Genomic DNA, 26184 nt, shown 5'->3' with positions numbered 1-26184 from the left:
AATTCCCAAAAGGGATTTTTTTTAAAAAAAAAAATCCAAGGATAGGATTAATTATCTTGGAATTGTCTAATATCCACTCTTATGTTTGAAATTGCAAGCAGGGAGACGTTTTAAACATTAGGAAAAGAAGAGAAAATCTCCCCTGACAAATAAATGCCTTGAAACATTAGATATTAGTACTAGTCAAGTGCTCTTTCTTTTCAGAAATATTAAAATTGCATATTAAAATGAAAGATCCTTAGACTGTGCTCCTGCCTAATGCCACAAAAAATAAGAATTTAAGAACAATTTTAGAGACAAAAGATTATACGAAACATCCAGCTCTTCCCCTTATGGGAAATTTCTTTTTTTAACATCCAAGGCTCAATCATTTCCTAATGTGAAATTACAGATTTTTCAAATTACCATATAAAACTGCAAAAAAATTACACTTGTGACCACAGAAGAGATGGCATACACTATCAATTTGATTTTAAAAGGCATACATCTTTTATACTACCTGTCATTTTTATAATGCCTTTTACAAATTTAATCAATACATTTTAACATTCTATATACTTTAAGTGCAATATACAATAAATATTCAAGTTTCATCTTAAACATGCTTTAGCCTTTAAATTGTTAAAACTGCAGTGCCCTTTCAATCTACTTACATAATGTCATAAAATATACATTTCAAGGTAAATGAAGTCAGCTACTTCAATTTAGTCCCTCAAACTGGTAGTAAATGAGAGGTTAACACTATGGTGCCAAACCCATTATTGAGTAAATTTAGCACCTTGGACAGCTCTGTAAAATCTTTATTGCTTTCCTGACCTGCTCGTCATGTTCTGTCTGTGTGTTCAGTGGCTCTCAGCTCTGATTGAAAGGCAATATATTAGATCCCCAACACAAACACGCTTGGGGGCTAGTTCACTGGGAGCATAATGACATGGAGGTGAGAGCAATTTTCTGGTCACTGAAATCCAAGCACCTTGCAGGTCCATTGCACTAACTCATAGAGGACCCAGAAATTTCCTTTCTCCTTCCCATTTTCAGAAATAACTAATAGAAGCCGAATCACATGGGCAAAGCTGAACCAAGTCTTTCTTAAATCCTTACAAGTTGATTCTACAGTGAAGGATATTTTTTAATGGGTAAGATATTATTTAAGCATGTCCCTTTCAGGACAAGAAATCCAGGTTCACACTCCTCAAATCCAAGACTGCTGGCCTGAAGTGATGCTGTGCTGATGACCTACCTATGGCAGTGTACTCAATGGGAAAACATGCCCCAGCATGGTGGATCAAAGAAGGCAGCATCATGGATCAAAGAAGGATGCTCCTTTAGGAAACAAGTTCCACGTGTTTTATTCTCAAACAATTAAATGGGGATGAGAGCTCTGGATATCGATATAAGGAGAAAAAAAAAGTAGATTATGTCATTGAAAAACTCTATCACCAAGGATATATCATATATACTGATAGATGGTATGTTTTCAGGCTTATGAAAACTTCAAAGATCTTGGAGTTTAATTTTGAACTTCCCTCCTCTCTGCTTCTGTGAAATTAATTAAAATAAGGTACACTGCTCTAAGTCCTCAATTATAGTGTTACAAGAGTGAAGTTCACAAGTACAGTTTCTTTCTGTGCCTCATCATGCTTTTGACAAACAGAAGGCTTGCTTTTCTCCCCCCTAAAATGGAAAGAAAGGAAAATACCTTCCCTGCCAAGCCCCAACACTGGCATAAATATTTATTTGGAGAAATAAATGAACATAGGCCTAGAGAAGTCTAATCTTAGTAAATAAACTCACTTGATCCTGTTTTTTGTTTTCATCTTTCCTAAGAGCCAGATAAAGCCAAGAGGTTTTAGTGAAGGCAACACAGGCTGAATTTGATCTGGGGATAGGGTTTAGTGTGCCCGTACAATAGTAAATTATTAACTGCTGTGGTCAGACACTACGGCAAACAAAAAGTGGTAAATTAGCTTGTAGCTTACATTAAAAAATAAAGAAATGATTTCAGATGTATTGGTTCAAACCCCTTTGATTATATAATGTTCTTTACTCCCTACACGAAAAATAACTAAACTGTTTTATAAAGGGGGTCTATCAGCTTAAGGCAAGCATAAATGTTTATTGAGAACTGAAAACTCCACTATCTTATTTTTGAATTTAGGACATTAGATATGTCATAAGTAGTTACTGTAGTATGACAACTACTTTATCTTATATTATAGAGAATTTAAAATTGAAAAATGCTAATATGTATCTAAAAGCTTGTCATTTCAAGAGTTGTTCAAGGATTTTTGAAGAGGCTATGGTGACAGCAAAATGAATGCGATTATCTCCCTATTTTCTGATCAGTGACTGCAGTCTGTGAAAATTGAACAGCACTGCTTCTCCATGTAGAAATCTATTGTGTAAAATATTTAAAGTTACACTTCTGTTTGAAACTTTACCTACAGCCAAAAATGGTAAACATATCTTCATGCAAATCACCTCTGATGATCCTACCACACCCTTACGTTTGGTTCTCTGACAAGCCCCTACCTTTTACATGCATCAAGCTTAACTTTGCTTTTCTTTTCACATTCTAGTGGAAATGAATCTGAAGAAAATTAGGGAAAAATGAAAAGAGTGATTTCTTTTAGTTAGAACCAAAAATATTAGCACCACACTCACTTTGTAGAGTACTCCCTATTATTAGAACCAAGCATGCAGGCTAAATACGGAAGTCCACCTAAGTAAAAAGAGGGAGATATTTTTTCTTCAACTGGAATGAGTAGCCAAGCATCTATCTAGGATGAGGATGAATGAGCAAATGGGGGAAATCACAAATGATACTGAAATAGCAAATAATTGCTATAAAAGAAATAGATACTGCCAGTAATGAAAATTGGTGCAGAAGGGGCTTCTGAGACAGTGGAGTCCTTTCATAAGAGTTTTTGACAAACAGTGCATTGCCTCAGTATGTGGGTTTCCTACATCACCCTCTTATATTATGGCTCTGCCATCCAAGAGAGATAAACAAAAGAAGTTTAATACTACATGCTTCTAGTAGCTGAAGATTGATTGGAAATTCCTCGAAAATGACCTGTCTGATAAGGTCATGGTTCCTGGAATAAGCAATTAAGTGCAAAATAAACACATCTTAGGGATTCATACCACGCACTGAATGACATCGATTGTAGTAATCTAGTAAATGACCTAGGAATTGTATTCAGCAATAAACATATGAGTGCTTTATCATGCCTATGGCAGACTATTGAGTGATGTATTTTATCTTGCAGTACCAATGATGCTCACCTTTTGACTCAATTAAGTGTGTATGTGAACAGGGATAAATTGGTGATTTAACGCCCTTCTGGGGTTCCTCAAGCTACGGCCTTTATAGCAGTGCCTTGGCAAAGTATGGCCAGAGGGACTGGAACGTGATCATGTCAAAAGATAACGACAACCTGCCTTCACTCAAAGGATTGTTATCTGCTTTTCTCTTGACAGGAAGTAATACTCAAAAGGGCTGCAGATCTGGTAGAAGCACTGTATGGGATGCCACACAACAACCAGGTGAGCGCTGTGGGTTTCTAGCCTGTGTGGACTGCCACATGCAATTAAAGATCTCAGATTCCCCATCGTAATGAGAAAGCACAAACAATATAAAAGCCATGTGCATGAGTTAAGAGTATAAGTAATTCAGATATAACATGTTGCAAGATGATTCAATACTCTCTTTTGTAAACCTTTTATTGCCCTTTCCACTGAATCATTTTCTGTATTGGAAAAGGTACTCCATTTAAAACTAATCTTTAGTGGGAACATACTTTGTAATTGAAGAGGAGAGTTACTGGTGCTTTATTTTATTTCTCTCAGGTTTTCAAGCAAATTTAGGAAGAGAAAGAGGGTTTAATTTTTTCTCCAAAAAGTATAATAAGGCCTGAATAGTATTGTCTGCTTCTGTTTCATAGAACTGCATGTATAAGATTCACATAGCTTAGGAAACTGAGTCTAACAAACCATTCACTCCTTTTTCATGTAACCTGAGTCAATGTCTGGGGGACACAGTACCATTAATACTCAGGAATGCAGGTAGTCATCTACAGCCTTCCCTTAACATCAACAGGGGAGATGAATTGCAGCCTCTCTTCCTTTCCCCCTGGGTACTTAGACTTCCTACATGTTATTGGGAAGGATGGAGAACCCCATGGTGCTGTCCTGTATGGACTGTAGGGTAGTATGAAGGCATAGTTAAGATAATGGACTTTCAAAGTCAGACAAATGGGCTTATGAATCTCAGCTCTGTTCTTACGTAGGTGAGCGTCCTTAGGTGAGGTTTTTTACTTTCTGAGCCTCAGTTTCCCCATTTGGGATACGGGCATGATGATGGTGAGACTAATTTAACAGGTTTGTCATGAGGGTCACAGAAGTTAATGCAGCTGACCATTGAAAACCCTGAGCACGGTACCTGGCACTGAAAAAATGGTATTATTGGGAATATGATTGGGGGCAGCTAAAGGGGATATTCCTTTGACTTTTCAGGAAATCATTCTGAAGAGAGCGGCCGACATTGCCGAGGCCCTATACAGTGTTCCCCGCAACCACAACCAACTCCCTGCCCTTGCTAACACCTCGGTCCACGCAGGGATGATGGGCGTGAATTCGTTCAGTGGACAACTGGCCGTGAATGTCTCCGAGGCATCACAAGCCACCAATCAGGGTCAGAAGCTTGCTTTTCTCTTCCCTCCCCTTTTCCCTCTCCCTCCCCAACCTTAAGCACCCCATCTCCTCATTTATTGGTCATGAACAATTTTTACATTAAAAAATTATTTTCATCCCAAAAGGGAGATTCTTAGTTTGTGTGTATAAGATATTATTGTACAATGTTGGTCCTAGCTATCATTCTGGTAATCTAATATAAAGGGCTAGAAAGGATGCATGCATTTAGCTATCTCTCTACATTTGACTTTTCACCATAAACCATGAATGACAGATCGCAAAGAGGGATGGAATTAAAGTTTTGAGGGCCCAAAGCACATCATTCTTGCTCAGGGAATAGGAACCTGTTAACTCCAAGGTACATCTCTTAGATCGGGATTTATTTCTGCTCTAAAATGTTAATTTATAGGCCCAGTATTGCCATTTCTCACGGCCCTGCTAAGTATTTATGATCTCCTAAGAAACGTGTCTTTTGCTCACTTCCCATTTTAATCACAGAGCTAGCACCACCAACCCACGCACATGAATCACCCAATCCCTTCCCTCTGGGTTGCGGCGGCGGGGCCAGAAACAGAGACCTTCCTTTCCCCGAGTCTTCCAGGATTGCCACCATCTGAATGCCACCCTCACCTCCGGTTTTGCCCCCACCCCTCAGGTTTCACCCGCAACTCAAGCAGCGTATCACCACACGGGTACGTGCCGAGCACCACTCCCCAGCAGACCAACTATAACTCCGTCACCACGAGCATGAACGGATATGGCTCTGCCGCCATGTCCAATTTGGGCGGCTCCCCCACCTTCCTCAACGGCTCAGCTGCCAACTCCCCCTATGCCAGTAAGTAGAGATGTGTGTCCTGCGTTCCTGCACGTTTCGCTAGAAGAACTTGGCATCGTGCCATGTGGCCCAGTGGGCAGGGCTTCTCGGTCTGAGGGCCCCCATCTTTCCCTCCTGCAAGGCACTCCCCTGGGTGATGGTGCTAAAGGCACCGTCATCTCCAGCAGGAATCTCTGCTCTCCAGTGCTCACCTTCCTTCCTACAAAGTCTCCGTAACAGTCAGAATGTTGCTACCGTCCAAAGCAGCTGTACGAGGTCGCTTCAGGAACCCATGCTCGGAGTTAGATGAAGATGGGTTGACTCCCGCTTCTCCCAGTTACTAACTCCCACTTCTACCAGTTACCACCAGCTACTCAGGAAACTGAGGCAGGAGGTTTGCTTGAGCCCAGGAGTTCAAGGTTACAGTGAGCCATGATTGTGCCACTGCACTCCAGTGCCTGGGTGACAGAGCAAGACTCCGTCTCAAAGAAAAAAAAAAAGCAAACAAAAAAACCCCATAAACAGTGAGGACACCATATTTGTCATCTACTTAATCCCAAAACATCTACTAGTTTTGTCTTGTTTCATCTGATTATTTTAGACATAAAAGGAAGCAAGTTCCTTTCCTCTCCAAGCCTCAATTTTCTCATCTGTAAAATTGGGAAGCAACTAGCACCCACCCCATCCAGTGTTGTGAGACATAGAGAAGATAACGCATACAGTGAGCTTGTCCTGATGGCGGACACATGGAGGAACATTTAGTAAATCTAATAATCATAGTGATGCAAAGATAATAACGTGGTGGTGGTGGTATAACATAGTAACGATAGTCTAAAACTTAACTTCTCTCCCTTCATAATTATTCATAGAGCACTCATGTTGAAAAATTCCGATGGAATAAAAAACAGACATTCCACTAGTGAACACACATATGACTCCTTTATTTTTTAATGCTTGGATTTTTCCCCTTTGTTTGTGTTTGGTGTATATTTAAAACAACAACAAATCAAAACACACTTTTTTCCAGAAATCTGGCAAGATTAAAAAAAAGAAAAAGAAAACCACATACACATACAAAAAATGTTCTTTGGTGCCTTGTCTCTGCCTTAAAGAAGTTTGCCTACAAAAAAATTTTGGCACATTTATATTGCTTCTAAAGAACCTCAGAGAACCGGCCTCCTTATCTATAAAATGTCATAACCCATGTCCTCACAATCTCTTGATCTCGCTCTGACTTTGAAGTTCATCTTGGACGTTGCGAGTGACTCTTCTGATGTGTAAAATGTGGCCAAACTCTTAGATATTTGTAGAAGGATAGATAGACGTGCCATTAAATAAAAGAATATTCATGATTTCTTAAGGAGTCTTGGCTAAAAATACTACAAATGATGCCCTCTCTCATAGTGAAAGTATGGATTGTTCTAGTTCTTTGAAAGAGGAAAGATCATTCTTGCCATGTAAGAGAAGTTATTTCTGAAAATGTACTTACAGACTTTTACTTTCTGGGTGAATTTTTCTGCTCAAGGTCCACAAAATTACACGTTTCTACTTAGTTTGGAATCTGTAGTTTGTTGAACATTTATAACTCCCCAAATAATCTGCATATATTTTGTCTGTCTACTCACAAGTCAATGTTTAGGATCAGTTTCACATTAGATTTTGATTTATCAAAAGATTGTTTCTCATAGAAATCTGTAATTTCAGTGTTCTCCCATTTATTCAATCAGAAAATGTTTCGATCATGACCTGAAAATTAAAAGTTGGCATTCTTAATTAAATCAATAAACTAATTGCTGTATGGTAGCAATTCAATTTAGGGGCTTGGAATGCTCTCCTCCCCAAGCCTGTGCAGACGCTCAGCCGCTTCAGCCTGAGAATGCATCTGTCAGACTGTGAAACTTTGAACATTTAATTTCCATTAATTGATTTTCTCAGTGCTCACAAATATAGTATTAAATTCTCAAATAGGCTCTCAGATGGGACGGTTTTATCTGCACAAATGCAAATAAAACAATAAACACAAAGCCCAGTTGATTTGAATTTTTGCCTCTGTAATATTTAATTATTCATAAAGCACTCATGTTAAAAAATTCCGATGGAATAAAAAAATAAGACATTCCACTGGTGAACACACTTTCTGGTGTGGTGGCTGATAACTAATAATGTTATAACAAATGGAGCTGCTTGACTATATTTTACCCCTACCTCTGTTAACTGGCCCCCCGCCCCACAACTCCCCACCTCTAAATACACATAATGATCGCATTTGCCAATGAGATTAATTGCCTTCCTCAGTGAACCAGCAGGATTTCAAGTCTACGAATATTTAAAAATCAAACCTCCAGTGCAGGAGTTTTGCAATTTAAATGGGTGTTATTATTGAGCATATTTTCACATTCACAAATCCTAAGAGATGTATAAAAATGCTGGCCTCATTAAAAGAAAAAGTACAGTTTAGAAAATGTTTGTGAAAACTCTGAGGATGGTGGCTCTGCATTCTGCCCCCAACAGCACTCAGTGAGTGTGGATTAGGTAGTGCCTCGGACTGATTAGAAGGGGCCATTTTCCCCTGATGGCAATTGTTGCCTATGACCAATTGGATTCCCACTTTCCAAAGGATAAGGCCACCCAAACAGCTCCTTGGACTCTGGTGGGCTCATGGGAACGAGGCTTTTCCCCCTGGAGATCTGTTTCCTTTGCAGGGTAGCTTAGCAGAAAGAGCTCCAAATTTGGGCGTGATTCCTTGCTTCAGTGCATTCTAGCTATGGCCGTTGGGCTAGCTGCTACACTACTTTCTGAGTCCCAGCTTGCTTCACTTCCTCGGTTGTAAAAAAAAAATATGTGATAGGCCCCGACTTAAGGTTGCATTGCCCATGACAAGATGAAAAAGACGTGAAGATTCTTGTGAATGATAAAACAATATCTGATGTTTTATTAAGTTGTGTGAAAAAATAATAAAATAGAAGAAATATCTAGGATACACACTTTCCTGCAGGAAATGGAGGAAATAGAAAGCGAGTGTATGAAAATATTAGTCTTGACTTAGTGTATGTGAAAACTCTGTCTCCTAAAATAACCGAGAGATTATTAGCCTGGAACAAAAGATGAGAGGCCAGGCCAAGAGGATCATGGTAGGTAGAGAATGTACATCTACCGAGTTCTTTCATATCCCCAAGCTGCTAGGTTTTCTCTGAGTTGCCACAGTTTTCCCATTATTGGTTATCTGCATCCCTACCACTACCAAAGTGTGAGCATTTATGTAAGGCTCTGATCCTACTGCTTATTAATTCCCAAACATTCAAGTATATCCCATGGCGGATATAAAGAATTTGGAACTTGTAGAGTTCTGCATTTTTCACAAATGCTGCATGTGGCAGTCTGGTGGCCATCCTCTCAAGCTGGCTTCTTCCTGGTTCCCCCTACCCCAGCCCCTCTCCTAGAACTTTAGTTTAGGCTCTACCTGGGATGCATCCCCTGATACCTCTTCTATGAAGTCTTCTCTGATTTCCCATCCCTGCCTCCACTGAGATGGCTATGTTCACCTTTGTCACTGTTTTGTGCTACTCTCTCCCTCATAAGAGGGTGTTGCACTTTTGTTTCCTGGCCTGGAATACTCTGAGGATGGTGGCTCTGTGTTCTGCCCCATAAAGGCACTCAGTGCATTTGGATTGGTTAGTGCCTTGGGCTGATGACCAGGGGTCATTTTCCCTTAATGGCAATTGCTGCTGATGACCCCAGTGCCTAGCACTCTGCCTGGCACACAGTGGCCCCACAATAAACACATAAAAGATCCCCAGTAATGAAAGGTAGCACATGCTAAGTTCTGTATAGTGAAAGTGGATGACAGCCTGCGAATTCAGGGAAGGTTTGTGCTGGAAGCATCATCTGAGCAGGGCAGAGCAAAGTGGCTGGGTGAGGGGTGGATCTGAGCTTCTTTGCTTCAGGATGCCATGAGAGGCACTGATTTCTTCTTTCTCATTGCCCCTCTCAGTAGTGCCATCCAGCCCCACCATGGCCTCCTCCACAAGCCTCCCCTCCAACTGCAGCAGCTCCTCGGGCATCTTCTCCTTCTCACCAGCCAACATGGTCTCAGCCGTGAAACAGAAGAGTGCTTTCGCACCAGTCGTCAGACCCCAGACCTCCCCACCTCCCACCTGCACCAGCACCAACGGGAACAGCCTGCAAGGTAAGCCCCAGGCCCCACCTGCCAATCCAGATTCAGTGCCCTGACTTCACCCTCCCAGGGCCTGAAGCAGATGCATCGCCATTGCTGAGGGGATCAGCCTTGGGCCCCGCCTGATTCTCTCTGCCCTTATCTCTTCTGTTCCTTTGTATTTGCTCTCCTCAGCCCTGGCCCTTGGCCCTTGGCCATACTCATCTCTCTTCTGCTGGAGGTGCTCAAGAAGTCCTCTCTCCAACTTCGGCAATTCTGCTCAGGCCCGGGATTTGCTTGAGAATACTGTTGCTACTGACTAACAGCATCATTTCTCTTTTCTCCTCTTTCATTCCCTGTGGTCGCCATTATCAGATCAGTCTTTTGTGGACTCTAGCAAGTTCTCCAGTGCAGGGTCTCTCCCAGGACTGGCCTTCTCCTGAAGTAGGTCACTCAACCTTCCCTTCCTGTTGCCTGTGTCAGAGTGAACGTGTGCGGGGCCGATAACAGGGAGGGGGTGAGCCATAACTTGATCAGAGCCCTAAAGTTAGATCATCATAGACCAAAGGCCAAAGACTTCCTTCTGGGATTAAGAAACCCCAGAACACCACTAGAGTATTCTGATTCATACTAAAATTGTTCAGTCGCTTTCCCACCATTGCATGTGGAAAATAAAATAGTTGCTAAGAGTTGAAATGACCTTTCCATTCAGAATAAAATGTTACCCACCTTTTAAAACTGAGCACACCATTTCTTACATTTTTCTTATGAGCTCAGCACTGTGTTGTGTGTCATGTGTTGAGACCTGCACAACCTCATTCATTGCCCCCAGCAGGATTGTGTGGTAGGTATTCATATCTCCTACATGACAGATGAGAAAACTAAAGGTTAGAGAGGTTATGAAACTGCCTGACTTTTAATAGCTGGTACATGGCAGAAGCTGACTTCAAACTCAGACTCAAACATTCATCTCCTAAATATTACTCAGAGGTGCTAAAAGAGACATAGCCAGGGTTCCTAAGGCAGCTGGTAGGGAGATAAGATTAATAAACTAGTCAACCACCATTTATGGAGCACGGAACAGTGTACCTGGAGCTGTCCTATGCATGGAGCAGATTTTATACCATTTAATCCTCACATCTTCCTAAAGTATGAGGGCCATTATGGTCTTCATTGTGCAAATGATAAAATGGAAACTTAAAGAGGGTAAATACCTGACCACAGACATAGTCGGTTAAACGGTGGAGATGAATGTAAGTGCCATCAGAGTCTGTGCCCTTAAGCCCAGCCATACAAAGGTTTCCACAGTGTCTTCCCTTGGTGGCTGGCACCTCACTGATGGAGGTCAGCCAGGAAGTCAGGGAGGGGTGAGGAAGGCGGTGCACATGTCTGGGATGTCTCAGCCCTGTTTCTTATGTAGAAGTACATGCATATTTATACTTGTCTACACATACTGTGTGCTGGATGCTTTACATTGTGATGAGCATATAGTGATTCTCCTGAAGACCATATGATGTCAGCACTAGTCCCATTGTACAGATGGGAAACTTGAGGGTCAATATGATCCAGGTCACATGGCTAGTAAATAGGACAGCTAAACTGGAATCCAAGCCATGTGACCCCAGAGGCTGAGCACCCGATCACATTGTCTTTCTGCCTCCAGAAGGACTCTTCAAAATACTCCTCAGAACCCTGCTTGCAAATCTGCCCAGCACAGCCAGACTCAGCGCCCCACAGAGCACGCCGCTCTTCCGCACTCTAACATACAGTGGCAAATCCATCTTCTTAGAGGAAAGAAAAAAAAAAGTGTGCCTGTGCAACTACATTTCAGGCAATATTACTCATGATAGAAAATGCCCACCTCCACAAAGTAGAGCCACCCATTCCTGCAAATCTCATTCTCTTTCAGCTAAAAATAATGCTTTGTCACCCTCAGTACACCTCCAGCTGGCAAACTAGGGATATAATGCTTGAGCGAACATAACTTATAATAGGTTTAAATAATGATCATACATATGGAAAGCAGAAATTTACCATTCTTGAGCTGCCAATCTCAGCCCTTGCTAAACATAGATTTGACATCAGAAACAAGATATGATGGGGTTTATAATCAGCAGTTGAGGGGAAGCACTGGAAAAGAAAAGGCCCCCGCTATTGGAAGGTCAGTGGCTCTATCACAGGCCAACAGTGACAGAAGTGGGCAGCTCCCAGGAGGCCCAATGTCTTCTCATGCCCTGTGGTCCTAGGAAGGAGGAAGAAGTGGTTGCAAACAGGGGCTAGGCCCAGATCTTATGACTTCCTGGGTTTCAGGAGATCTGGTTATCACCTGAAAGCCAGGATCTGGATAAGGGTATGTGCGTGTTTAAGTAATGATGAAATGGCTTCAGGATGGGGATATATACAAAGTTTGTGCATTTGTCCTCCCAGGGATTTTCTAACTCAATTCTTACCCAATTACAGATCCCAAAAGTACAGAGACTGTCCCCATTTCTCTGAATAACCGCTGAGTCTGTGCCTCTCTGTCACCTTTCCTAACACAGGGCCACAGTGTGGGAGGTTTGAGGTCTGACTCAGGGACACCCCTTGTGCTGGATTCACTTTTGTGGACGACACTGCCCTTTCCTTCTGATTGAACAAATGTCAAGGAGACTTTTTTGGATTTTCCCCTATCCCATGCCCTGACTATTGAACATGATGAAACAACAACTATAAAAAGAATGGACTGGGTGCGGTGGCTCACACCTGTAGTCTCAGAACTTTGGGAGGCCGAGGCAGGCGGATCATCTGAGGTCAGGTCTTTGAGACCAGCCTGGCCAACATGGCGAAACCTTGTCTCTACTAAAAATACAAAAATTAGCCAGGCCTGGTGGTGCGACCTGTAGTTCCAGCTACTAGGGTGACCGAGGGAGGAGAATAACTTGAACTTGGGAGACAGGTTGCAGTGAGCCGAGAATGTGCCACTGCACTCCAGAGCAAGACTATTTCAAAAAGAAAGACAGAAAGAGAGAAAATGGTTTTGTTTTGCTCGTACTGTCATATACCAAATATCCCTACTTTTGAGATGTCAGTGATGGACATACGAATGGAGAAATTAAAGTCAAATTAATGTAAACATCTCACTTTAAGCTCTTCTTTCTGCCCACTGCACCCCCAGGTGCTGTGCTGGCAGGTGGGGCCCACACTCTGGGACTTGCCTCTTTACCCTCTGCACACAATCTCCAGCAGGGCAAAGAGTACCCAGCCTTAGGTGGGCACCAGTTTTTCAGGACACTCTTGCTTGAGCCACAAAAGTTTTCCCTGAGAAAGGTGACATTCAGAGAATTACTTCATCTTTAACTTTCCAAACTATTTCTACCATTAAAAAAAAAAAATGGATGTAGGCAGGTTATGGAATTGGTGTAAGGATCCCTGAAGTGTTCTATTCCACCTTTTTCCTTTTCAATGTTACAGTAGCACCTATTTCACTGGGACCCACCGAGTTCAGAATTGTGATCATTAAGACAGGTTAAGTGACTACAAAGACTTGGTTAAGCAAATTGTCCATGTAAACAAATTTAGAGGTGCCACATTTAGGCCATTTAAGTGTTTTCAAGGCCTATTTACTTCCAACTACCACTCTGTTAACTGTACATGGTTCTGTTTTTTAAAGCTGACTCCTAAAAGACCTCTTCCCCAGCAGCACTCCCTTAGTCTCCTCTGGTTACTATACGCATGTTTATTCCCCAAGAACCAAGCACGGCCATGTCACATGGTGGTGATAATGGTGAACACAGCCACTGACTAAGAGGGCTTATTCCCAGCCTGGCTCCCAGCCACCCTTAAGGTAGCTTGTCTATTGGCCCTGTTATACAGATGAGGAAACTGAGACTGAAGCTAAGTTGGCTTGTCGCCATTTACACAACTAGCAAACAAGGAAGCCTGGGCTTTAAGCCCAGACAGACTGACTGGACTATGTTAAGCCCCTATGCTATATTACGTTTCTATATTCAAGTCACTAGATTAGGCCCATGAGGGCTACAAAATCCTGCCCTCAAAATCTTTCCCTGTATTAGGGGAGACATGACACCCAAGTAAATAAGGAAGATCTGTCTGGGAGAGGCTGGGCACCCAGCTGTGGAAGTACAGAGGAAGGAAAGATGAAGGAGAATTCAGAACAGGCTCAAGGAGGAACAAGTGGGATTCAGGCCCAGGGAGATGGGGGCAAGGGGCGCTTTCAGCAGAAAGAATGAGGACAACCTTAGCCAAGAAGCAGAGGCAGACATGTCCTGGATAACATGCGGTGACCAGTAGGAGTCACAGATTCTATCATGATTCCAGCTGGCTTTCTCTCCCAGGTAGATAAAACGTTTGAAAAAGTTACCATATATCTGAGGGGTTTTTTTTTTTTTTTGAAAAAGCAACTCTAGTCTCAACTTCTGGAGCCTCACAAAATGTCCTGTTAAAAAATAAAAATATGATAGTCAAAAAAATTTAGAATGTGGTGCTCCCTGGATCACTATCTTGGAGATCCACAATTAAAGTCTCTGGGGCATCCTGCAGTTAAATAAAAATGACTATTTCATTTAGTTTGGCAAACTTGTTTGCCTACAGAGTCCTTTTCTGCGTGTTAAGAACACAACGTCATATGAAAAACTTTGGAAAATGCAACTGTATTCTGGATTTAAGGAGAAAAACGCAAAGATACTGCTTTCTACTCTTATGCAGGTGAAGTAATTGATAAATCCTGGTCCCAGACTACCTAAGTGTGTCTGTTTTCCAGAGCCAAAGACTTGATTCACCAACTATGCTCAGTCTTTGTCCATGGAGATGTCCTCTCCCTTCTCCTGAAGCTTATGCTGCTTAGAGCTTGGGTTTCACGCAATTTAGGCCTCTGAGGACTTCATTTATTCAAGACAGAGGCATCCCCAAGAAGGCTGTTACATGCCATTGGAACCCCAGCTGATGTAGTGATTCCAAACCTTAGCCATGTCCTGGACAGTCTATGCATGAAAAAATTAAAAACAAAAAGGCCAGAGTAATTTCACAAAAATGGTATCCATATACTGATGTTTTTTTCTTTTCCACCTTGCTGAAGCTCAGGCTGGCTCTTCTCAACCCTAGATATCATGCAGCCCAGGACCAAATCCTATGGAATTGTCATTTTTTCCATGCACATATTCAGTCGGTGCAAGATTTACCCACTCACTTACCCCCCTATTCCTGATTAGCTCATAATTCTTTTTTATTTATTTTTTTTTGAGAAGGAGTCTCCCTCTCTAGCCCAGGCTGGAGTGCAGTGGCACGATCTCGGCTCACTGCAAGCTCCGCCTCCCAGGTTCATGCCATTCTCCTGCCTCAGCCTCCCGAGTGATTAGCTCATAATTCTCACACATGTGGTGGTTTGGGGACGACCACATTCCACCCTCTCACTCCAAACCCTTCCAGCTCTGTAGAACTTTGTTTTGTCTTTGTTTTTATCAAAAATGTGGAAACGGTAATGAAAAATGCATTGCCTCTCAAAGCAATAGTTTTCTGAGCTTCTGTCAGAGAACATGATCATCCAGCTGCTGGGGAAAATGGCAGAGCCACCACAGTCTTGTGATGTCTTGGCACATGGTGCTGAGTGTGGTGTCCTCATGGGAATCTTTATGCACTCCACTTGGGCAAGTTAGCATGCCAACGGCATTTCTGGAACATTCCAAGCTCCAGACACCCATCCCTCTCACCCACATAATCTTCAGATTGCAGCACAGATATAAGAAAAACAACTCCTAAAACTCAAGATCTTCAGGCAGTTGTACAGTGGAGTTTCTCTATTAAAAGGGCCTCTTTGGAGGTATCTAGGCTCAGAGGCCACAGGCAGGGATCTTTTCCCATAATTTACTCAACAGCAAGGGTTCTGCCCTTGGAGTTTAGGAAGTCATGATTGGGATTTGGAGAACAGTAATGCTTTGATGTTACATGCAAAATTCTGGGTGTAGGCAACATGGGCCTTAGAATGTTCCAGAAATGCTATGGCATGCTGTCTTGTCCAAGTGGGGTACATGAAGATTCCCCATAAGGATACTCAGCACTGTGTGCCAAGACATCACCTCTTTTGAAGAGAGGTTCCATAGCTCCCACGAGACTCTCAGAGAAGTCTGTGGGCTGATGAAGGTGAGGTAGGAAAGGAGTGGGCCAAACCCACCCCCTAGATCCATATATTTGCTTTTAATTTCAATTTTGTGCTATCATGTATAAACTTGGCTATTTCACTTTTTTAAAAAAACAAAATCTACATCTCCAGCTTCTCTTGAAATATTTCAGAAGATCAGTGGCTGTGAGCAGGCATTCCTGCCCAGTGGCACTTGGTGGGAGCTGAGTCACTGCCCAGGCATGCCCTTGGCATCATCACCTCCATCCTCACTTACCCACCCAGGGGATTCGCTCACTCCTGTTCGCAGCCTGGGCACTTGGGATGCTGGAGTTTGCAGCCCCAATGGTCCAAAATAAAAAGCGCTGTTAGCTATGAATTGGCACATCAATTAGCTTTGCTTTAGAACTTTTAATGTGGCCCTAAGTGGAGGCTTAATCTAGTTGATCTAACACACTATTTGGGTACCAAAAGCCTTAGATTTTTTTTTTAATTCTGGCCATTCAAATGGGATGTTTTCACAGCCCAGCTAATAAATGTTGGCTGCACCCACCAACAAATTAGCTTTTTCCTTTGCTTTGAATCATATTGATACTGCCTGAGTTGTGTGACTATACTATAGGGAACTGCTCTTTAATGCCAGGCACACAGAATAGATTTTGGTGGAAAGCAAAAGTAGACTTGCACCTTTTGCCACAGGCTTAAAACTCCCACCGCCTTTAATAAAGGTGCCTGGACCCACCTCCAGCCCGGATGAAAAGATCCTTGGGGAGGCAGAGCCATGCTGGGCTGTCACACAGCAAAGACCCCCCTGCGCCTCCTTGCCTTTGGAGTGATAGCATCTCGAATTCTCCAGTTAAGGCTTGGACTGAAATACTGAGCTCCTGGTTTCAGTCAAACCTAGGGCTCACTTGAATCTTAGGGGGACTGCATTTCCAACTGATCCCAAGTCTTTGGGGGTTTAAGTTGGTCTGCATTTGGCAAAAGACAACTTCCTTTTTCTAAGAAAAAAAGGCTTATGAGGGCTTATGGAAAGGACTCCAGGAGCTTTTGGGCTGCAAAAAGGCTCTTGCAAAACAACATTTGGATGATTTACGTGTAAATGAATCAGACACATGTGGATTGAATTTCCTTGTGAATACAGATGGGTTTAAAAATTAACGGAAAAAGTGTTTGGCAAAATACTTTTTGGGTTTCGTTTTAATTGAATCTAAAATGCCAGGGGTGGGGGTGGGGAAGCCGGAGGAACGTGGAGGTCTTGGGGCTAAGAGCCCAGGGTGGCCTCCCTGTGTCCACTCGCAGGATTTGTGGTACTGGGGTTCGCTTTTTTTTTTAAAGGCACATTCTTCCAGAATAGTAAACGAAGAGGGCCACTTCCTAGACGCAGTCATCACTGACAAGAACATTAATTTACATTTGGATTTGCCATAAAAAGAAAGCAATGACTCTCTCTGCCTGACAAGACACTCAACCGTCATTGGGAGCCAAAGACAGCTGCCCCTTGCTTGTAATGTCAGCATCTCTCTCACCTTGACATGTTTCAAAGGTTCCACCCTGTTTTAATTTTCTTAGTTGTCCTTTTATTCTTCCCAGCAATCATACAAAGTGTGCCACATGGGATGGTGCCTATTTGACATAAGAGCAAATACAACTCAGAGAAGTTAAGCGATTAACATAAGGTCACACAGCTAGTTTAGTAGCAGAAGTGATGGGTTAAAAATCCCAGCAGCTAACCTCTATCAGGTCCTCAGTAGGAGCTGAACCCAGGCTAAGCACTTTGCCTATGTCATTTTATTCACCTCTCCAATAACCCTAAGTGTTGCTGTGATTCTAGCTACAGAAGCTGAGCTTCACAGCAGAAAAGCCAGAGGTGGGACTCAGGCCTATCTGATTCTGTGTTCTCTAAATACCACTATCTGCGACCTCCTAGCTTTGAACGCTTTCAACAATTTTTGGTTACCTCAAACAGTCTTCTTTTTTCCCAGGATCTCACTCTAGCTTCCCCAGGCTACAGTTTTCTAGGAAATATGGTCAGATCATTCCCGAAACGTTGAGTGAAGCCGTGATATGGAAGACATTCTGCAGTTTCATGCAAACCTGTCTTCTCCTCCCAGCTATGCTTTCTCCCAACTTTATGTTCCCAGTGAACAAGGCCTTTTGTAGCTGGCATTTCCTTCTCCCAGCTTAAGGACCTAAGCAAAGGCACTCAAGATTTCTGCTCTGTGGCTCAGTTTTTGTGCTAATACAGAGGATAGGGAGAGCCATGTTTTTTTAGAAATTGCTTGCACTTCGGATGGACCACTTCTTTATATTTTGGATTTGAAGAGGAGGGAAAAAAGAGTGACAAAGTGAAAATTCTCACTATTTTGCAAGGTTCGAAGCTGCAACTTTCCCAGTGGTATTCAAACTATGCAACTTTCCAGTTATGCCTTAAAATTGAAATCAGATTTGGAGGGATGTTTAGGATATTTTGTTCTGTTAAAGACACATACCCATGCTGATTTATTATAATTTTTAATAAAGCACATGTATATTTTATAACAAAAACTCATTCCAGAGAAGATGAGAGCAAATTTGTGGCTAATAGTCAAACAACATAGTTGTGTGTGGGTGTTTGTTTTTTTTTTTAATCTTTATTATTTTTCTCAGTGAGAAGTTTGAACGCAAAAAAACCATTGACTTCTGTCTTCTCTTTCATAGCGATATCTGGCATGATTGTTCCTCCTATGTGAAAGAATTGCCTTGAAGAATTGTATTAATGAAGAGGTTGGATTCTGCTACAGAGAGTAATCTGATACAAGTCCCAGAGTGGAACTTTTAACTCAGGCCTTTTTAAGAGGAATCACAATAACTGCAGATTTTTAAACAAACAAAATCACCGACCTTGCAAATACTGAAATTGGAAGAGGGATCTGCAAGTGCAGGGTGTTGGTAAAAGTTGTACCTCCCAAGTATTTGTGGGATATATTTATTCTGTATTGACAAAAGCAAATCCACTTTTTCTTTTTCTTTTTAAGCTTAATTCTGCAATCATTTGTCTTTTATAAACCGTAAAGCTCTATACAAGGGACACTATAAATAAGACTCCATGTTTTAATTTATGATGTTTTTAAAGCTGTGTAAAGGAAGAATGAAGTGGTGATATTTACAAAAAAGTAAAAAAAAAAAAAGGAAAAAAAGAAAAAAAAAAGCTTGTATGGGACAGAATAGGAATGCCAGTTAGATTTTTTAGAAAAACTAAGGGTCGGCTTTTGCGCCTTAAAGCATATCAAATGGTAGTTAGCTCAGACAGTGCATTTTCAATATCTAACTTAACATGCCACCCCTTAGCAGTGCAAGCTTATTTATCTCTTTTGTATTGTTGTCTTAAGTAACTGTGTAAATAAATGCAGCCTGGAAAGTTAAAACGCGATGTAAGTGATCACATTTTTCCCTGTACTCGAAAATCCAGTGCCTCTAGACAGATTGTTAAAACTGCATATTTAAATCTGATCTCATTCTCTCCTTTTACTTAAGTCAGTTTCTTCTGAAGCCGATGGCCTCTCGAGAGCTTGGTGGCACACATACTGTGTGAGAATCTCCTTTGAGACTTCGTGGAACAGGGTCCAGGCACAGAATTCCACACTCTGCCCTCCAGTTAACAAGCCAAAACCTCACGTACGCTCCCCCATTTGCAAGTTTAAAGTTTACTCGTCCTAAATGCCGACTTCATACCTATCTTCCAAAAGTTGATAAAAGCAATGTGGCAGGTATTTTCGATTTTCCCATTCAAGATACTGCCTCTATCAGTCGACCCTTACCATTTGTAACATAATAGATTAAAACAACAGGTTAAGTGCTTTGGAATTAAGAGTTAAAGGGAACCGGGGGTGGGGAAAGGAAAAGAAGGTTGAGACCTCCAAAACATAGTTTTCTGTTCTATGGGAATTTTTGCTCTCGTTATCTGGGAAGTGTTCTTAAAAATAAGAATTAATAGCAAAGATGCAGCAAAGCTCTGAGGATGCATTTGCCTGATATTTTTTTCTTTGCTCTTGTGTTTTTGTATGTAGTTATAAATACTGTAGATTTTTTTTGTGATTTTTTTGCCAAAGTTGTTGTTCTATTTATACATTTTAATGTCTTAAGACATTTTTTCAATATCACAAAAAGATTTTACTGCATATTTTGCAAAGAAAAAAAGCTCACTACCTTTAGCTTGCACATACTTGCAAAGTTAATTAAAAGGCTTTTTGTTTTAAAGGGGATTTTGTAAAATATCCATATAAATAATGTATTTATCTTTCGAATTTGTACATTGCTTTTCCCTTCTTCCTCTTCCTTCCACCCCCAATTTATTTTATTGTGTATGTTTGCTATGTGGAAAGTGCGTATTTGTTTGGTCACCTACACTTGTATTAGCTGTTTCAATGTGATTTTTAAACATTTCATTTATAGTCATTTTTAGTATTGTTATAAACCATGCTTCAGTTTTTTTAATTTCCACCCAAAAGTCATTGTCTATTTTTGTATTATTTGTAAGTTAAGAAGTTTTTTTTCCAATATATGGCAAAAAAAAAAATAGTAGCATATTATTCTTGTAGTATTTAGTTCAGTAGATTAAAAAAAAAATGTATCCTTTGCTTTGGAAGCTTACAAAACAACCCTAATGCTGTTTTACTCTATTAATATGCATGGAATCTCTCCCTTTGGAGTGACGCATTTTGTGCATTAAATTCTAGGGAGAAACTTCATAGAAATCAATGAACATACTTTCTTTCTTAAGTCTGCTTGTATATTTCCTCTGTCTTTCACATAAATATAAACCAGCAGATTGGATGCCTTAACAATGCAAATCATATTCATTTCACTTGTACATTGTAACTGTGCACCAGAACTGTCAGTCATCACTAACATTCTAAGAAAAAAGAAAAAGAAAAAGAAAAAAAGAAAAAAAAAAAAACAAAGAAATCGAAAAGCACAAAAGAACTGTTTTGTTACCTTAAGACAATGTAACTTTTTCTAGTAGAGCAAGAAATCATTTACAACAATGCTGCAACTGTGCATGCCCCCATATGGATTTTGCAATGGTTTTCACTAGACTGTCAAGAGTGCGATTTTTATGGGTTGGGGTGGGTGGGGGAGGGGAGTTGTGGGAGGGTAAGGGAGGGAGGAAAGCTGTTTTTCATGGTGAGAAATAATAATGATGACTAATAATAATAAAAAAACTGGAAAATGTAAGCAAGGTGGACGCATTGCTTCTCGGTACTCAGAAAGGTTATCTGAATTTGCGTGGTAAGCGCCGGCCTGAAGATGTACACAAGTTAAAGCCATATTTTGTCTGGTGAGCCCCTTAACTGTTTCTGAAGGAATGAACGGTCAGCCAGGAAGGTATCTGGCTTAGACCTTGACAACAGACACTACCCATCTGTCAGCCATGTGCAGTGGTTACAACTCTTCTTGAAAGTCCAAAGAGCCTTTAAAATGTGTATAATTTGTGTTTTGTTGCTTCTATTTCTATTGATTAGATGAAAAGACATTCTGGCCCTCTGATCCTCTTTCTTCTCCACAAAAGTTTTACAAATAAAAGATGTTCCCCTTAAATACAGAATATGGCTTTAAGAAGAAAATGAAATGAAGAATTAAATTAAGATTTCAGTGTTGGGGGAAAAATACAGCTTCTGGATGACTGGATTGCATAACATTGCCCTGGCCTCACATTGTACTAGGATGCAGCTTAAATGAAGTCATCTCTAAATCTACTAACCTTTCACCTTCTTATCAAAACTTTTTGAATAGACACACACTGTACAGTTCAATTGTTAGAGAACCTAACTACTGTAGAGATTGTTATAATTTTTTTTTTTTTGCAAAAATTCAAGCTGTAAAAACTTTTCAACTTTCACAATATTTAATTAAAGTTACTTCCTGTCTGTGATGGCAGCTCCTAGTTGTGTATTCATTTCTCTATTTCAGATGAGCCAAAGTCCAACATAATGTAAAAGGTCTGTGTTTGCAATGACTCAGATCAGTCTTGATACCCAGTGAAAAGGAATTAGGGTAGTGCTGGGACACCCTCTTTCTTATGTAGGTCCTTGGGGATTTGCTAATCTGGGATGCAAATTGAACACGCGCAGCGTACTGCTGCCCTCTGCCGGCGGTAGCTGGACGTGCACATGCCCACACGGGTCCACAGAGGAGCCAAGAGCCCCCAACAACTTCAGCAGCCAAGCCCTGAGATCCTCCTGCGTGATTGAATTGTGAATCCAGGAAGTGGCCATTCTAGAACCCCTATCCTTCGTGCTACAAGTCTGAACCAAGCTTTTCACACACAGCTGCTAATTAATCCCAGCGAGCCTTCTGGTCAACTAATTATGTGCCCTGGCTCATTGATGAGGAGGCATTTGTGAACTTTGCCTTCTGTGATCAATATTCTTTAACCCCACATGAATAAGATACTTTTCCTGTTGGACAGGAGTGAAACATGCCACAAATACCAGATGGGTACCTACTCATGTAAAATTGTTTCACTTTAAATTCCATCAAAATCATGAGTCTTTCTAAATGCACACTCAATGATTTTCCTACTTTTACAGTTATTGAATATGATGAGGTTAATGATACTTGTAAAATGCCTCAAAAACTCAGCAAATAGGCTGTAGACCAACAGAAACTTGATGGCCAGAGGTGATAGGATGGCTGCAACACAGTCACATGTGGTGGGCACTGTTTCGGCTTTGGAATATAGCCCGATTTGAGTAATGAAAGAGTGTGATATATAACTTAGAGAAGCCGCCATCCTTTTTAAAGAAACAGAACTCTTGCTGAAAAGTGTGGCCATTCAATATATGTTTCTTTTGAATTCTGTGTTTGATATAGTTTCCTGTATTAGATGCAGAAGATAAAGATTGAACAAGAGGCCCCTTTCCTCAGGATGCACACCATCTCAGAAAAGACACAATTATATTCAAATTATGCTAGAATGGTTGGCCAGGCTGAGACAGGTGTGCCACAATGCTCCACAGAGCACAGCTGACGTCCGAAAACTCTGACACGCTGGCCTCTATGATCTTTAAGGGCTACCTCTTGAAAGTGCTCATTCACTCAATCGTTCATTTATTCATTCATGCCTGTAAACTTTGTGCATTTCCTATTCCTCTGGTACTAGGCGAGACATGGTGGATACATCGGTGGGCCATGGTGACGTTATACCCACTTGCAGCTCATACTTGAGTGGGGCAAATGAATGTTAAGCAACCACTCAAGTGCCTGTAACAAACTAATCATGGTAATGAAGAAAATGTCTCGAATGCTCTGAAAGTACATTGCAGCAGGATCTGATTTAACCTGAAGTGCTGGGAAAGGCTCCAGAGAAAGTAACATTTGAGCTGAGGTATAAAAGCTCAGCAGGAGCTAACCAGGTGGGCCTGGCACCTTAGGCAGAGGAAAGGAGGGAGGTGTAAAAATACTGAGCTTTGGAGCACATAAGGTACATTTAGGAACAGAAAAACTATGTGAGTGGAGTGTACAGATGTTTACAATGAGACTGTGGGGCTTGGGAGTTCAATTCAGAACATGTCCTGAGCACCTACCACGTGCCTGGTACTGTACTAGCTGCCAGGTACACTAAACAAATGGGCCATAGTTCCTGCCTGTAGGGCCTGTGGCGAGGCTCATAAGCTCACAGCCCCATATTTGTTCACAGGGGCTATGCTGGTTAAAAAATCAGGGGGTGGGCCACCCACGGTGGCTCACACCTGTAATCCCAGCACTTAGGGAGGCCAAGGAGGGCGGATCATGAGGTCAGGAGATCGGGACCATCTTGGCTAACATGGTGAAACCTCGTCTCTACTAAAAATACAAAAATAATTAGCTGCGCATGGTGGTGGGCGCCTGTAGTCCCAGCTACTGGGGAGGCTGAGGCAGGAGAATGGCGTGAACTGGGAGGCGGAACTTGCAGTGAGCCGAGATGGCGCCACTGCATTCCAGCCTGGGCGACAGAGCGAGACTCCATCTCAAAAAAAGATAATCAAAAACAAAAAACAAAAAACAAAAAAATGAGGGGTAAACTAGGGATAAAAACAACCAGACAGGGAGTGGGAGGGCTGGGGACACTGGCAAGTGCATGCTCTGTCCAAAGTGAGAATCCCACTTGCTCCAGGCAATTGCTCCCATGTGAGAATGTGAACCCAGTGTTGCCCATCTTTCATTTCTCAAGAATGCCAGATATGTTACTAGATTATTTAAAAATTTGGCATAAAATTTTCATTTTTAAAGTGTTGGCAACTTATCTAAAAACAGTGTTTTAAAAACACTGTCTTGGCCAAACAAAGTCCAGAATCCCCTAGAGTGTCAGTTTGAGACTTCTGACCAAAAGATAAGTTACGAATGGTGATGTTCACACAGCCTGATTTGAAAGTCATAATGATATGTTCTCTCCGTGGAGATCAAGGAAGACTGCAAAGAAGAGGATACTCCAGTGGTGTTCTATAGGATAAGAGTTCTCCAAACATATAAGGGAAAGTAGGTAATGGAAGGCACTGGTCAATGCCCTGGCAGCTGACTTTATGAGAAAAAAACATTATTACCATAAATCCAAATAGGAATATGGAAAATTGGAATCATGTGCTTGTGAAAAAAAATCCCGTCTTCTGCAGTAGCCGTATTCAATGCACAAGTATAGGTCAGCTTTTAAAAACAACAACAACAACAACTCTGTTTGCCTTGCAGAAAGACCCTTATGAATGAATCCATTTCTAAGTACACTTTCAGTGAAGTAGACCCTTTCCAACACACCATGCTCAAAGCCACACCTGCCCTAGCATGCTCCAAAATCATCATATCATCAAGAATTTTGCTCCTGAGATTATCTCCTCCCTCTCCAGCACTATCACATTCTCTTTCCTCAATGTTACATTCAGACCAGCTTACAAATGTGATCTCATTGAGGAAAAAAAGATTTAACCTCACTTTGCTTGTAAGCTAGCCACAGTCCTTCTGCTCCTGTTAGTAGCAAATCTCAAAAGAGTTGTCTATGTCTGCTATCTTCTCTTCTTCATTTATACTTTCTCATTATTCATATTACAATATATGTTTATTGTAATGATGAAGAGTGAAGAGTCTTCCATGTTGTAAACAAGCAACCTCAAGTTATATTTTAGAAGTACCATCTTGGTTGCTACAAAAAGAACAAATTGGAGGGAGACAGAGGGAAAATAGAGGACATTAGGAGGCCATTGCAGTCATCCAAGCAAGGAATGAACAGCTTGGACTAGGAGAAGAAAAAGGAGGAAAATAGAGAGGATTAAAAAATATTTAGGCAATAGAACCATCAGGATTTGGTGACTGATTCAATGTCGAGATTGAGGGAGATGAAAAAGTCAAGATAAAGCTCAGTTTTGTGACTGCTGGTAAAGAAATGGTTGATGTCTCTGTTTGCGCTGTTTCCTTGCTCTGGAGCGCAATAAAGAAGTCCCTTCCTCGAATTGCCTTTGCTTTCCTTCCCTCTTCCAAATATGATCCTCTTCTCCAGAGGCTTCTGTATTTACATTAGGAATGAAATTCAGTTTCCGGAGCTGGAAACACTTTGTTACTTTTGTTTTTTTTTTTTTTTTAACTTAAGCATCAAGCAGTTTATCTCTTCTCTCTGGAGAGTTATGCTACAGTGTGACTGATTTTTATCTACTTAGCATACATTTTTCCCACTGATTGTAGAATTTTCACATTCTATATTAAGAACAAACATTCTGGGCCCTGGCGTTAACCACAGGCCTGATGGTTGGCCTTCTGTAGGAAATATCCTGCACTGGGAATTATCTTATAAGGAAAATTTAGTACTCCACAAAGACGCTGATGAAATGTCAACACAAAGGAAGGAGACCCATTGAGGGCGATTCATTCAATAACATTGATATGGATGGGATTCTGCCAGGAAAGCAAGGAGAAATGAATGAGAAACAGGCATTACCCATGGCCTTCTCTGAAGCATTTATTTACACAATATCTCCTTACTGAACATCTTTGTGTCAAGTGCTGTGCTAAGGGCTGGGAATATGATTTATGTCTTAAATAGACCTATTTCCTTCATTGTTTACTGCCTAAGGAGGACAGAGACATGACTCAAACAATCACACAAACATATAATTACATACTGTGATAAAATGCTCTGTAACCCTAATATATCTGAGTGAGCATGTGGTTCTATCTCTGCATAAAGTCGAGCCTAGCTCAACAGCCAAAATTAATTAAAGGGGAACCAAATTCCTTATTTAGACCCATCAAAAGCTATTAAAATAAGCTAAATATAAAGCCCACAGCAATATCTAGTAAAGCGATCTTTCTTCTATTATCTTTTCCCTCACTTCTCATCTTATTCAGATACTACTTTTTCCAATCCATCTGACCAAAAACCCCCTGCCGTATTCTAAGTTTCCA

The 26184-nt window shown here is 41.2% G+C and overlaps 1 protein-coding gene across 7 annotated transcripts in view; it reads left to right on the top strand.

Annotated features, from left to right (window-relative positions):
- The window catches only part of EBF1 (EBF transcription factor 1), a 400425-nt gene extending 379675 nt beyond the window's left edge, over positions 1-20750 (top strand). For 4 of the 7 annotated variants that reach the window (XM_063724363.1, XM_063724362.1, XM_063724364.1 and 1 more), the window contains exons 12-16: positions 3484-3549; positions 4519-4696; positions 5351-5530; positions 9501-9695; positions 18475-20750. In XM_063724363.1, the coding sequence (XP_063580433.1) occupies positions 3484-3549; positions 4519-4696; positions 5351-5530; positions 9501-9695; positions 18475-18506 (651 nt within the window). In that variant the 3' untranslated portion in view covers positions 18507-20750. Of the gene's footprint in view, positions 1-3483; positions 3550-4518; positions 4697-5350; positions 5531-9500; positions 9696-10037; positions 10107-18474 lie in introns of all 7 variants that reach the window. The other 3 variants (XM_054556161.2, XM_054556160.2, XM_054556158.2) reach the window with 1 other exon arrangement.
- The last annotated feature ends 5434 nt before the right edge of the window (positions 20751-26184 follow it).

This window comes from Pongo abelii, chromosome 4 (genome assembly GCF_028885655.2).
Source record: "Pongo abelii isolate AG06213 chromosome 4, NHGRI_mPonAbe1-v2.0_pri, whole genome shotgun sequence".
Taxonomy (NCBI): domain Eukaryota; kingdom Metazoa; phylum Chordata; class Mammalia; order Primates; family Hominidae; genus Pongo; species Pongo abelii.
The sequence above is the reverse complement of the archived record's forward strand: the minus strand, read 5'-3'. Positions and strand labels throughout refer to the sequence as shown.